Source organism: Salmo salar, chromosome ssa10 (assembly GCF_905237065.1).
Source record: "Salmo salar chromosome ssa10, Ssal_v3.1, whole genome shotgun sequence".
Classification (NCBI taxonomy): Eukaryota; Metazoa; Chordata; class Actinopteri; order Salmoniformes; family Salmonidae; genus Salmo; species Salmo salar.
The window spans coordinates 55,263,725-55,277,203 of NC_059451.1; the positions used below are offsets into that span (position 1 = coordinate 55,263,725).

General features: G+C 45.6%; 1 protein-coding gene across 1 annotated transcript in view; it reads left to right on the top strand.

Annotated features, from left to right (window-relative positions):
• Positions 1-3,299: 3,299 nt before the first annotated feature.
• espnla (espin like a) overlaps positions 3,300-13,479 on the top strand; it is a 30,006-nt gene continuing 19,826 nt past the window's right edge. The window contains exons 1-3 of the mRNA XM_045688712.1: positions 3,300-3,599; positions 4,981-5,171; positions 12,728-12,914. Coding sequence (XP_045544668.1) covers positions 3,300-3,599; positions 4,981-5,171; positions 12,728-12,914 — 678 coding nt within the window. The remainder of the gene's footprint in view (positions 3,600-4,980; positions 5,172-12,727; positions 12,915-13,479) is intronic.

A 13,479-nucleotide genomic window follows, 5' to 3' on the forward strand; every position in this document is an offset into this window, starting at 1 on the left:
GCACTTAGCTATCTAGCGTGCTCTGAACACCTGTGGTAATTAGCTATCTAGCATGCTCTGAACACCTGTGGTAATTAGTTATCTAGCATGCTCTGAACACCTGTGGTAATTAGCTATCTATGCTGCTCTGAACACCTGTGGTAATTAGCTATCTATGCTGCTCTGAACACCTGTGGTAATTGGCTATCTAGCATGCTCTGAACACCTGTGGTAATTAGCTATCTATGCTGATCTGAACACCTGTGGTAATTAGTTATCTAGCATGCTCTGAACACCTGTGGTAATTAGCTATCTAGCATGCTCTGAACACCTGTGGTAATTAGCTATCTAGCGTACTCTGAACACCTGTGGTAATTAGCTATCTAGTGTGCCCTGAACACCTGTGGTAATTAGCTATCTAGCGTACTCTGAACACCTGTGGTAATTAGTTATCTAGCGTGCTCTGAACACCTGTGGTAATTAGCTATCTAGCGTGCTCTGAACACCTGTGGTAATTAGTTATCTAGCATGCTCTGAACACCTGTGGTAATTATCTATCTAACATGCTCTGAACACCTGTGGTAATTAGTTATCTAGTGTACTCTGAACACCTGTGGTAATTAGCTATCTAGTATGCTCTGAACACCTGTGGTATTTAGCTATCTAGCATGCTTTGAACACCTGTGGTAATTAGCTATCTAGCGTGCTCTGAACACCTGTGGTAATTAGCTATCTATGCTGATCTGAACACCTGTGGTAATTCTCTATCTATGCTGATCTGAACACCTGTGTGTAATGGAAGAAGGCCGCTAGAATCGTGTTGACACTGAAAAATACTGTCACCTGCAACTGATAAAGCTGGTTAAAACTGTGTACACTAAGTGTATATTTTGTATTATTGAAATTATTTTGATGTGATATTAAAGGGCTTTATGTTTCTAGAATCGTCTACCTCTGTATATACTGTAAATACAGTCTACCTCTGTAACATAGAAGGTCCTTGGACCTTATGGAGTAACAGCAGGCTCCTTAAGAGTACATATTGGACTAGGGTAAGCCTAACCCCATAGGGCCCTGGTCAAAGTAGTGCACTACATATGGAATTAGGGTGCCATTTGGGGCTCGATCCCCTGTCTTCAGTGAAGCATGGGAGCATGTGGCAGCATGTGTTCAGCCCAGCACAAAGGGAAATGCTAGGCTGTGAAAGATGGACCTTTGTTCCTGCAACCTGTCTTTCATGATCTTTTCAGGTCTCTGGGCCGTTATGACCATCTGTCCCTCCCTCCCTCCCTCGGCCGCTGTGATCCTCTCCCCTCTTTACCTCCCTTCCCTCCCCCCCTCCCTCCCTCGCTGGGCTGCTATGACCCTCTGTCCCTCCCACCTTCCCTGGGCCGCTGTGATCCTCTTTACCTCCCCTCCCTCCCTCCCTCCCTCCCTCCCTGGGCTGCTATGACCCTCTGTACTTCCCACCCTCCCTGGGCTGCTATGACCCTCTGTCCCTCCCTCCCTGGGCTGCTATGACCCTCCCTCCCTCCCTCCCTCCCTGGGCCGCTATGACCCTGTCTTGTCTTTGGCTATGCCGGATTAAGTGATATGACATGCTATTCTATAAAATCCTTTCTCTGTAATTAATATTACCTGATTGAGCTAATCATGTAAATGTAATTAACTAGAAAGTCGGGGCACCACGAAAGAGTGTTTATAGAGCTGTTATCTTCCGAAGAAACTCTTAAAGACCTAGTAATATTTTACATCAATAGCAGTCAATATTACTCGTCACCTTATTTCAGTCTCATATGAAAGTTGTACATTCTTGGTTATCTTCACGAACCTTGGCTAACAAGTTGAATCAGCAATACAAAATTGGGTATAAATATTTATTTACTATGACCCTCTGTCCCTCCCTCCCTCCCTGGGCCGCCATGACGCTCTCCCCTCCCTCCCTCCCTGGGCCACTATGACCCTCTGTCCCTCCCTCCCTCCCTGGGCCGCCATGACGCTCTCCCCTCCCTCCCTCTCTCCCTGGGCCGTTATGACGCTCTCCCCTCCCTCCCTCCCTCCCTCCCTGGGCCGCCATGACGCTCTCCCCTCCCTCCCTCCCTCCCTGGGCCGCCATGACGCTCTCCCCTCCCTCCCTCCCTGGGCCGCCATGGCGCTCTCCCCTCCCTCCCTCTCTCCCTGGGCCGTTATGACGCTCTCCCCTCCCTCCCTCCCTCCCTGGGCCGCCATGACGCTCTCCCCTCCCTCCCTCCCTGGGCCGCCATGACGCTCTCCCCTCCCTCCCTCCCTGGGCCGCCATGGCGCTCTCCCCTCCCTCCCTCTCTCCCTGGGCCGTTATGACGCTCTCCCCTCCCTCCCTCCCTCCCTGGGCCGCCATGACGCTCTCCCCTCCCTCCCTCCCTCCCTGGGCCGCCATGACGCTCTCCCCTCCCTCCCTCCCTGGGCCGCCATGACGCTCTCCCCTCCCTCCCTCCCTGGGCCACCATGACGCTCTCCCCTCCCTCCGTCCCTCCCTGGGTCACCATGACGCTCTCCCCTCCCTCCCTCCCTCCCTGGGCCGCCATGATGCTCTCCCCTCCCTCCCTCCCTGGACCGCCATGACGCTCTCCCCTCCCTCCCTCCCTGGGCCGGTATGACCCTCTGTCCCTCCCTCCCTCCCTGGGCCGCCATGACGCTCTCCCCTCCCTCCCTCCCTCCCTGGGCCGCCATGACGCTCTCCCCTCCCTCCCTCCCTGGGCCACCATGACGCTCTCCCCTCCCTCCCTCCCTGGGCCGCCATGACGCTCTCCCCTCCCTCTCTCCCTGGGCCGCCATGACGCTCTCCTCCCTCCCTCCCTCCCTCCTCCCTCCCTCCCTCCCTCCCTCCCTCCCTCCCTCCCTCCCTCTCTTAGCCCTGCCTGCTGGCCAGCTGGCTGCTCCCATGGTGTCACTTTCCCGTGGGCTCCTGGCTGGGAGGAGGCTTGGTGTGTGTGTGTGATCGAGTGTGCCTATGTGTGTATTCATGTGTGGCTGTATATGTGTTTGTATGCGGCTGTGAGTGTGTGTGTTCGAGTGTGCCTTTGTGTGTGTGTGTGTGAGCAGGCTAAGTTGCCGTGATCGGGAGAGAGCTCCAGCTCTAGCCTACCTTTGCACCACAGCCACCGGGCAGAGCCAGAAAGACACCCGGGCAGAGCCAGAAAGACACCCGACGACAGAGACAGCCAGAGCCTGAGAGCGACTACCGTAGGCCAGGTAACAGGCGTGGGTCCAGGTCCATCTTATTTGTGTAACAGTCACCTGTCAGAGCCAGAATAGGAGATAGACTACCGTGTGGATGTATGATGGTGCTGCACCGGGTGATCCAGGCAGCCCGGGCAGGCGATCTCTCAGCCCTGAGGAAGCTGTCCTCCTCTGGGTGCCTCACTGTCTCAGCCTCCATCACAGACGCACAGGGGGCAGGCCCGGTGCACCACGCCGCTCGCTGCGGCCGCCTGGAATGTCTGCGCTACCTGGTGGTGGAGGTGGGGCTGGCGGCCGACGCCCGGGCCCTGAACAGGGCCACACCCGCCCACGACGCTGCCGCTACAGGCCACGCCCGGGAACTGCAGTGGCTAGTGAACCAAGGGGGCTGCAATATAGAGGTGAGCCTGAAATAACAAATTATACCACCTGTGTTACTGAGGGTAGACCAGAGAGTTACAACATAGTGGTGAGGCTGGTTGAGACACTGATGGGACTGGAGAGAGACAGAGATATGTTGGTGTAGTTGTTGCCCGCATACGTGGCTGTTGACTCCTATGGCGTCTAGCCAGCAGCCATGTATCAGGGCAAGAGTACTTGGTTTATACGGAGCAGTGTGAAGAGCAGTTTAGATGAGTCCATGGTACCTGGACTTCCCAGGGGTCTTGTCTCATTCACTGCACATGTTGTGCCTCATGAATGTGATCTTTAACCATCAGACTGTACTGCATGTAAACACTAACCCAAAGTCACCTGGCTTCTGACTCTCTCTCTCTCTCTCTCTCTCTTAATAACCGTGTTCTTAAAATAAACGCTTGCTTTATGAAAGGTGAGTTCCTTTACAGATGAAGAATCACTCGTGCCCATTTCTTTGTTGTCCAGTAGAATTCTGTAATGACTAGGATAATGAGTTATCTTTCTCTCTCTCTCTCTCTCTTTCTCTTGCTCTCTCCCCCGTCTCTCTCTCTCTCTATCTCTCGCTCTCTCCCTCGTCTCTCTTTCTCTCCCTCCTAAAAAATGTGTTTGTTCACAGTAGTGTATAACTCAACCTCCTCATAGGTTGTAATTCAGTTCTTTCTCACTCTAACTCATACCTGCCCGTCTCAACCTCACCGACCTCTTGATCTCATGTAAACACAGCTGCTCCAAGTTAAAGAACAGGTTCAGAGTTCCTTGTTATCGTTCAGACCAGTGATAACATTTTTCTAAGTTGGTGGTATTTCCAACAGAGGGAACCTGTATTGCTCCAGCTTATTGTGCTTCATAACGGAAGGTGAAAAAAAGGGCAATAAGATGTTTTCATCGTTAATTAACATTCCCTTACATGATTAAAGATGTATTCATCAGATTACCCTGTACTCAACTCCTATGGGGTGGGAGAAAGTGATCTGTAAACTTTAGGTTTGGTAGATGTTCATATGCCAATAGGGGTGTTCAGACAGTTGACCCAATAGGATTATGTTCTTGTAATGATGGCATAATATGATAGCTTTCTCAGGTTGGATTTTCATTAACATGTCTTGTGCTCTGTGTTGATACAGTAGTACCATTATGAACAGATCTCTGGGTCTGTTTTTTGTTTTCCAGACCTAATATATTATAGTATGTAAGCACATCTATGGTTAGATGTACAAGTTAAAATAACTTGGTAACACTGTACTTAAAGGTATATAATGCATTATAATGCCTTTTATAACGCATTATAAGACTGCCATGATAATGTATGTCTTCTAATGGTCTAATGCTGATCCTGACTTAATTCAAGCTTCGGCTGTTTTGTAGGACCAGGATGCAGCCGGGGCGACAGCGCTCCATCTCGCAGCTCGGTTTGGACGGGTGGAGGTCGTTCATTGGCTGCTGTTGGTTGGTAGCGTTGCCGAGGAGACGACAGACTGTGGGGCAGTCCCCGCCCATTACGCTGCTGCCAAGGGAGACCTCACCTGTCTGAAACTACTGGTCCACCAAGCACCTGGGTAGGACCAAAGATGAACAACATGTATGGACTGTTACCTTTACACCTCCATCCAGTCAGTATGGTTGTCACTGCTTGTCTTACAGTGGTCATAGTGGAGAATATAGTCCTCGTTGTTTTACAGTGGTCATAGTGGAGAATATAGTCCTCGTTGTTTTACAGTGGTCATAGTGGAGAATATAGTCCTCGTTGTTTTACAGTGGTCATAGTGGAGAATATAGTCCTCGTTGTTTTACAGTGGTCATAGTGGAGAATATAGTCCTCATTGTCTTATAATTGTCATAGTGGAGAATATAGTCCTCATTGTTTTACAGTGGTCATAGTGGAGAATATAGTCCTCGTTGTTTTACAGTGGTCATAGTGGAGAATATAGTCCTTGTTGTTTTACAGTGGTCATAGTGGAGAATATAGTCCTCGTTGTCTTATAGTTGTCATAGTGGAGAATATAGTCCTCGTTGTCTTATAGTTGTCATAGTGGAGAATATAGTCCTCGTTGTTTTACAGTGGTCATAGTGGAGAATATAGCCCTCATTGTCTTATAGTGGTCATAGTGGAGAATATAGTCCTCATTGTCTTATAGTGGTCATAGTGGAGAATATAGTCCTCGTTGTTTTACAGTGGTCATAGTGGAGAATATAGTTCTCATTGTTTTACAGTGGTCATAGTGGAGGATATAGTCCTCGTTGTTTTACAGTGGTCATAGTGGAGAATATAGTTCTCATTGTTTTACAGTGGTCATAGTGGAGAATATAGTCCTCATTGTTTTACAGTGGTCATAGTGGAGAATAATGTCCTCATTCCTTACAAATATCTGTTCAGAGCTGGAGTTCATACAGAGGTGATGGGTGTTCATGATTATTTTATCCCTACCCCGGTCAACTGCCCGGCACACTCCACAGCAACCCGCCAATGCCCCCACCATTTCTCCTTCACCCAAATCCAGATAGCTGATGTTCTGAAAGAGCTGCAAAATCTGGACCCATACAAATCAGCCGGGCTAGACAATCTGGACCCTCTCTCTCTAAAATTATCTGCCGAATAATCTTCCCTGTGGCTCAGTTGGTAGAGCATGGTGTTTGCAACGCCAGCATGGTGTGTGCAACGCCAGGGTTGTGGGCTCGATTCCCATGGGGGGCCAGTACAAAACATTTAAATTAATAAATAAATAAATAAATATATAAATAAAATGCATGAAATGAAATGTATGCATTCACTACTGTAAGTCGCTCTGGATAAGAGCGTCTGCTAAATGACTAAAATGTAAAATGAAATTGTTGTAACCCCTATTACTAGCCTGTTCAACCTCTCTTTCATATCGTCTCAGATTCCCAAAGATTGGAAAGCTGCCGTGGTCATCCCCCTCTTCAAAGGGGGTGACACTCTAGACCCAAACTGCTACAGACCTATATCTATCCCACCCTGCCTTTCTAAGGTCTTCGAAAGCCAAGTTAACAAACAGATTACTGACCATTTCGAATCCCACCGTACCTTCTCCACTATGCAATGTGGTTTCAGAGCTGGTCATGGGTGCACCTCAGCCACGCTCAAGGTCCTAAACGACATCATAACCACCATCGATAAGAGACATTACTGTGCAGCCGTATTCATCGACCTGGCCAAGGCCTTCGACTCTGTCAATCACCACATTCTTATTGGCAGACTCGACAGCCTTGGTTTCTCAAATGATTGCCTCGCCTGATTTACCAACTACTTCTCTGATAGAGTTCAGTGTGTCAAATCGGAGGGCCTGTTGTCCGGACCTCTGGCAGTCTCTATGGGTGTGCCACAGGGTTCAATTCTCGGGCCGACTCTCTTCTCTGTATACATCAATGATGTTGCTCTTGCTGCTGGTGATTCTCTGATCCACCTCTACACAGACGACACCATTCTGTATACTTCTGGCCCTTCTTTGGACACTGTGTTAACTAACCTCCAGACGAGCTTCAATGCCATACAACTCTCCTTCTGTGGCCTCCAACTGCTCTTAAACGCAAGTAAAACTAAATGCATGCTATTCAATCGATCACTGCCCGCACCTGCTCGCCTGTCCAGCACAAAACTGACCATCGTACCGATCCTCGACTTCGGTGATGTCATCTATAAAATAGCCTCCAACACTCTACTCAACAAACTGGATGCAGTCTTTCACAGTGCCATCCGTTTTGTCACCAAAGCCCCATACACTACCCACCATTGCGACCTGTACGCTCTCGTTGGTTGGCCCTTGCTTCATACTCGTCACCAAACCCACTGGCTACAGGTTATCTACAAGTCTCTGCTAGGTAAAGCCCCGCCTTATCTCAGTTCACTGGTCACCATAGCAGCACCCACCCGTAGCACGCGCTCCAGCAGGTATATCTCACTGGTCACCCCCAAAGCCAATTCCTCCTTTGGCCGCCTTTCCTTCCAGTTCTCTGCTGCCAATGACTGGAACGAACTGCAAAATCTCTGAAGCTGGAGACTCATATCTCCCTCACTAGCTTTAAGCACCAGCTGTCAGAGCAGCTCACAGATCACTGCACCTGTACATAGCCCATCTGTAAACAGCCCATCTATCTACCTACCTCATCCCCATACTGTATTTATTTATCTTGCTCCTTTGCACCCCAGTATCGCTACTTGCACATTCATCTTCTGCACATCTACCATTCCAGTGTTTAATTGCTATATTGTAATTACTTCGCCACCATTGCCTATTTATTGCCTTAACTTACCTCATTTGCACTCACTGTATATAGACTTTTTGTTTTCTTTTGTTCTACTGTATTATTGACTGTATGTTTTGTTTATTCCATGTGTACCTCTGTGTTGTTGTATGTGTTGAATTGCTATGCTTTATCTTGGCCAGGTGGCAGTTGTAAATGAGAACTTGTTCTCAACTAGCCTACCTGGTTAAATAAAGGTGAAATAAAAAATACAAAAATCATTTTAGTTCATACAGAGGTGATGGGTGTTCATGCTTAGTTTATCCTTTTAGAGCACACAGGTGATTGTTGACCCTTGGAGCTTCATGTACATTTCCAGCGTGTATTTCTTGATTGAACAGGAAGCAGTGGTGGTAAGACGTGATGAATTCTAAAACCTTAACCTGACTCAGAGAGATAACCCTAACCCTGACCCTTAAACCTTAACCTGACCCAGAGAGATAACCTTAACCTGACCCAGAGAGATAACTCTAACCTTAACCTGACCCAGAGAGATAACCCTAACCTTAACCTGACCCAGAGAGATAACTCTAACCTTAACCTGACCCAGAGAGATAACCCTAACCTTAACCTGACCCAGAGAGGTAACCCTAACCTTAACCTGACCCAGAGAGATAACCCTAACTTTAACCTGACCCAGAGAGGTAACCCTAACCTTAACCTGACCCAGAGAGGCCAGTTTAGGTGCTTAAACCCTAACCTTAACCTGACCCAGAGAGGTAACCCTAACCTTAACCTGACCCAGAGAGATAACCTTAACCTGACCCAGAGAGGTAACCCTAACCTTAACCTGACCCAGAGAGATAACCCTAACCTTAACCTGGCCCAGAGAGATAACCCTAACAACCTGACCCAGAGAGATAACCCTAACCTTGACCTGATCCAGAGAGATAACCCTAACCTTAACCTGACCCAGAGAGGTAACCCTGACCCTGACCCTAGCCTTAACCTGACCCAGAGAGGTAACCACAGGGTATCCCATGACTCCTCTCACTCTGCCCTGCTGACATGTGATCGCCAGGGCAATGGGACACACACACACGACCTATCCAGGTCAGCCACCTCGAAACCCCACAGAGATTCACACACGATGGGTGATGGCACCATGACAACCATACCACTCTACTTTGTTTCATTCAGGGGGTGAGGTTAGGGCCAGGTTGGGGCCAGGTTAGGGCCAGGTTAGGTGAGGTTAGGGCCAGGTTAGGTGAGGTTAGGGCCAGGTTAGGGCCAGGTTAGGTGAGGTTAGGGCCAGGTTAGGTGAGGTTAGGGCCAGGTTAGGTGAGGTTAGGGCCAGGTTAGGGGAGGTTAGGGCCAGGTTGGGGCCAGGTTAGGTGAGGTTAAGGCAAGGTTAGGGCCAGGTTAGGTGAGGTTAGGGCCAGGTTAGGGCCAGGTTAGGTGAGGTTAGTGCCAGTTTGGGTGAGGTTAAGGCCCGGTTGGGTGAGGTTAGTGCCAGTTAAGGTGAGTTTAGGGCCAGGTTAGGGGAGTTTAGGGCCAGGTTGGGTGAGGTTAAGGCCAGGTTGGGTGAGTTTAGGGCCAGGTTAGGGGAGTTTAGGGCCAGGTTAGGTGAGTTTAGGGCCAGGTTGGGTGAGGTTAGGGCCAGGTTGGGTGAGGTTAGGGCCAGGTTGGGTGAGTTTAGGACCAGGTTGGATGAGGTTAAGGCCAGGTTGGGTGAGGCTAGGGCCAGGTTGGGTGAGGTTAGGGCCAGGTTGGATGAGGTTAAGGCCAGGTTGGGTGAGGTTAGGGCCAGGTTGGGTGAGGTTAGGGCCAGGTTCGGGCCAGGTTAGGTTAAGGCCAGGTTTGGGCAGTTTAGGCTTAACCTGTCCCTAACCTAACCTGGCCTTAACCTAACATTATCATTACTGTATAACTGTAGCATACTGTATTATCTGGCACTTACATTACTGTATAACTGTAGTATACTGTATTATCTGCCACTGACATTACTGTAGTATATTGTATTATCTGGCTCTAACATTACTGTTTAACTGTAGCATACTGTATTTTCTGCCACTAACATTACTGTATAACTGTAGCATACTGTATTATCTGCCACTAACATTACTGTAGTATACTGTATTATATGGCACTAACATTACTGTAGTATACTGTATTATCTGCAACTAACATTACTGTATAACTGTAGCATACTGTATTATCTGGCACTAACATTACTGTAGTATACTGTATTATCTGCCACTAACATTACTGTATAACTGTAGCATACTGTATTATCTGGCATTAACATTACTGTAGTATACTGTATTATCTGGCATTAACATTACTGTAGTATACTGTATTATCTGGCACTAACATTACTGTAGTATACTGTATTATCTGCCACTAACATTACTGTATAACTGTAGTATACTGTATTATCTGCCACTAACATTACTGTATAACTGTAGCATACTGTATTATCTGCCACTAACATTACTGTAGTATACTGTATTATCTGGCACTAACATTACTGTAGTATACTGTATTATCTGCAACTAACATTACTGTATAACTGTAGTAAACTGTATTATCTGCAACTAACATTACTGTATAACTGTAGCATACTGTATTATCTGGCACTAACATTACTGTAGTATACTGTATTATCTGGCACTAACATTACTGTAGTATACTGTATTATCTGCTACTAACATTACTGTATAACTGTAGCATACTGTATTATCTGGCACTAACATTACTGTAGTATACTGTATTATCTGCCACTAACATTACTGTAGTATACTGTATTATCTGGCACTAACATTACTGTAGTATACTGTATTATCTGCCACTAACATTACTGTATAACTGTAGCATACTGTATTATCTGGCATTAACATTACTGTAGCATACTGTATTATCTGGCACTAACATTACTGTAGTATACTGTATTATCTGCCACTAACATTACTGTATAACTGTAGTATACTGTATTATCTGCCACTAACATTACTGTATAACTGTAGCATACTGTATTATCTGCCACTAACATTACTGTATAACTGTAGCATACTGTATTATCTGGCGTTAACATTACTGTAGTATACTGTATTATCTGGCACTAACATTACTGTAGTATATTGTATTATCTGCCACTAACATTACTGTATAACTGTAGTATACTGTATTATCTGCAACTAACATTACTGTATAACTGTAGCATACTGTATTATCTGCCACTAACATTACTGTAGTATACTGTATTATCTGGCACTAACATTACTGTAGTATACTGTATTATCTGCTACTAACATTACTGTATAACTGTAACATACTGTATTATCTGGCACTAACATTACTGTAGTATACTGTATTATCTGCCACTAACATTACTGTATAACGGTAGTATACTGTATTATATGCCACTAACATTACTGTATAACTGTAGTATACTGTATTATCTGCCACTAACATTACTGTAGTATACTGTATTATCTGGCACTAACATTACTGTATAACTGTAGTATACTGTATTATCTGGCACTAACATTAATGTACTATACTGTATTATCTGGCACTAACATTACTGTATAACTGTAGTATACTGTATTATCTGCCACTAACATTACTGTATAACGGTAGTATACTGTATTATATGCCACTAACATTACTGTATAACTGTAGTATACTGTATTATCTGCCACTAACATTACTGTAGTATACTGTATTATCTGGCACTAACATTACTGTATAACTGTAGTATACTGTATTATCTGGCACTAACATTAATGTAGTATACTGTATTATCTGGCACTAACATTACTGTATAACTGTAGTATACTGTATTATCTGGCACTAACATTACTGTAGTATACTGTATTATCTGGCACTAACGTTACTGTATAACTGTAGCATACTGTATTATCTGCCACCAACATTACTGTAGTATACTGTATTATCTGGCACTAACATTACTGTATAACTGTAGTATACTGTATTATCTGCCACTAACATTACTGTATAACTGTATTATACTGTATTATCTGCCACTAACATTACTGTATAACTGTAGTATACTGTATTATCTGCCACTTACATTACTGTATAACTGTAGTATACTGTATTATCTGCCACTAACATTACTGTATAACTGTAGCATACTGTATTATCTGCCACTAACATTACTTTATAACTGTAGCATACTGTATTATCTGCCACTAACATTACTGTATAACTGTAGTGGTTAAGGGAAGTAAGAATTTCAGGGTACCTGTTGTATATTTTGATTGTTTCAAACTTTTTTTTGCAATTCCATTTGTTATTTCATAGTGTTGATGTTTTCGCTATTATACTACAATGTAGAAAATAGTAAAAACAAAGAAAAACCCTTGAATGAGTAGGTGTTATAAAACTTTTGACCGGTTGTGTACATTCTGGCACTAACATTACTGTTTAACTGTAGTAGTATAATATCAGCCACTAACATTACTGTGTAGTTGTATACTGTATTATCAGCCACTAACATTACTGTATAACTGTAGTAGTATAATGTATTATCAGCCACTAACATTACTGTATAACTGTAGTAGTATAATGTATTATCAGCCACTAACATTACTGTATAACTGTAATTGTATACTGTATTATTAGCCACTAACATTACTGTATAACTGTAGTATTATAATGTATTATCAGCCACTAACATTACTGTATAACTGTAGTAGTATAATATCAGCCACTAACATTACTGTGTAACTGTAGTAGTATAATGTATTATATGCCACTAACATCACTGTATAACTGTAGTAGTATAATGTATTATCAGCCACTAACATTACTGTATAACTGTAGTTGTATACTGTACATTTTGGTGTCATCTTTACGATGCCTCCGTGTGTGTTTCTTCCACCAGGTGTGTGAACCGTCAGACTGGCATCGGTGCCACCCCTCTGTACCTGGCATGTCAGGAGGGCCACCTGCATGTAGTGGAGTACCTGGTGAAGGACTGCGGGTCCGACGTCCACCTCAGGGCCCATGATGGCATGACCGGCCTGCACGCTGCTGCACACATGGGGCATCATGCCCTGGTCATCTGGCTGGTAAGTGGACTGCATGAAGAGTAGAGATCTGTCATGTCTGAATCACGCGTCCTACTGTAGGTAAGCCCAGGATCATGGCTGAATCACGCGTCCTACTGTAGGTAAGCCCAGGATCATGGCTGAATCACGCGTCCTACTGTAGGTAAGCCCAGGTTCATGTCTGAGTCACGCGTCCTACTGTAGGTAAGTCCAGGTTCATATCTGAGTCACGCGTCCTACTGTAGGTAAGCCCAGGATCATGGCTGAATCACGCGTCCTACTGTAGGTAAGCCCAGGTTCATGTCTGAGTCACGCGTCCTACTGTAGGTAAGCCCACGATCATGGCTGAATCACGTGTCCTACTGTAGGTAAGCCCAGGTTCATGTCTGAAGGCCAGCATCCCGGAGTCGCCTCTTCACTGTTGACGTTGAGACTGGTGTTTTGCGGGTACTATTTAATGAAGCTGCCAGTTGAAAACTTGTGAGGCATCTGTTTCTCAAACTAGACACTCTAATGTACTTGTCCTCTTGCTCAGTTGTGCACCGGGGCCTCCCACTCCTCTTTCTATTCTGGTTAGAGACAGTTT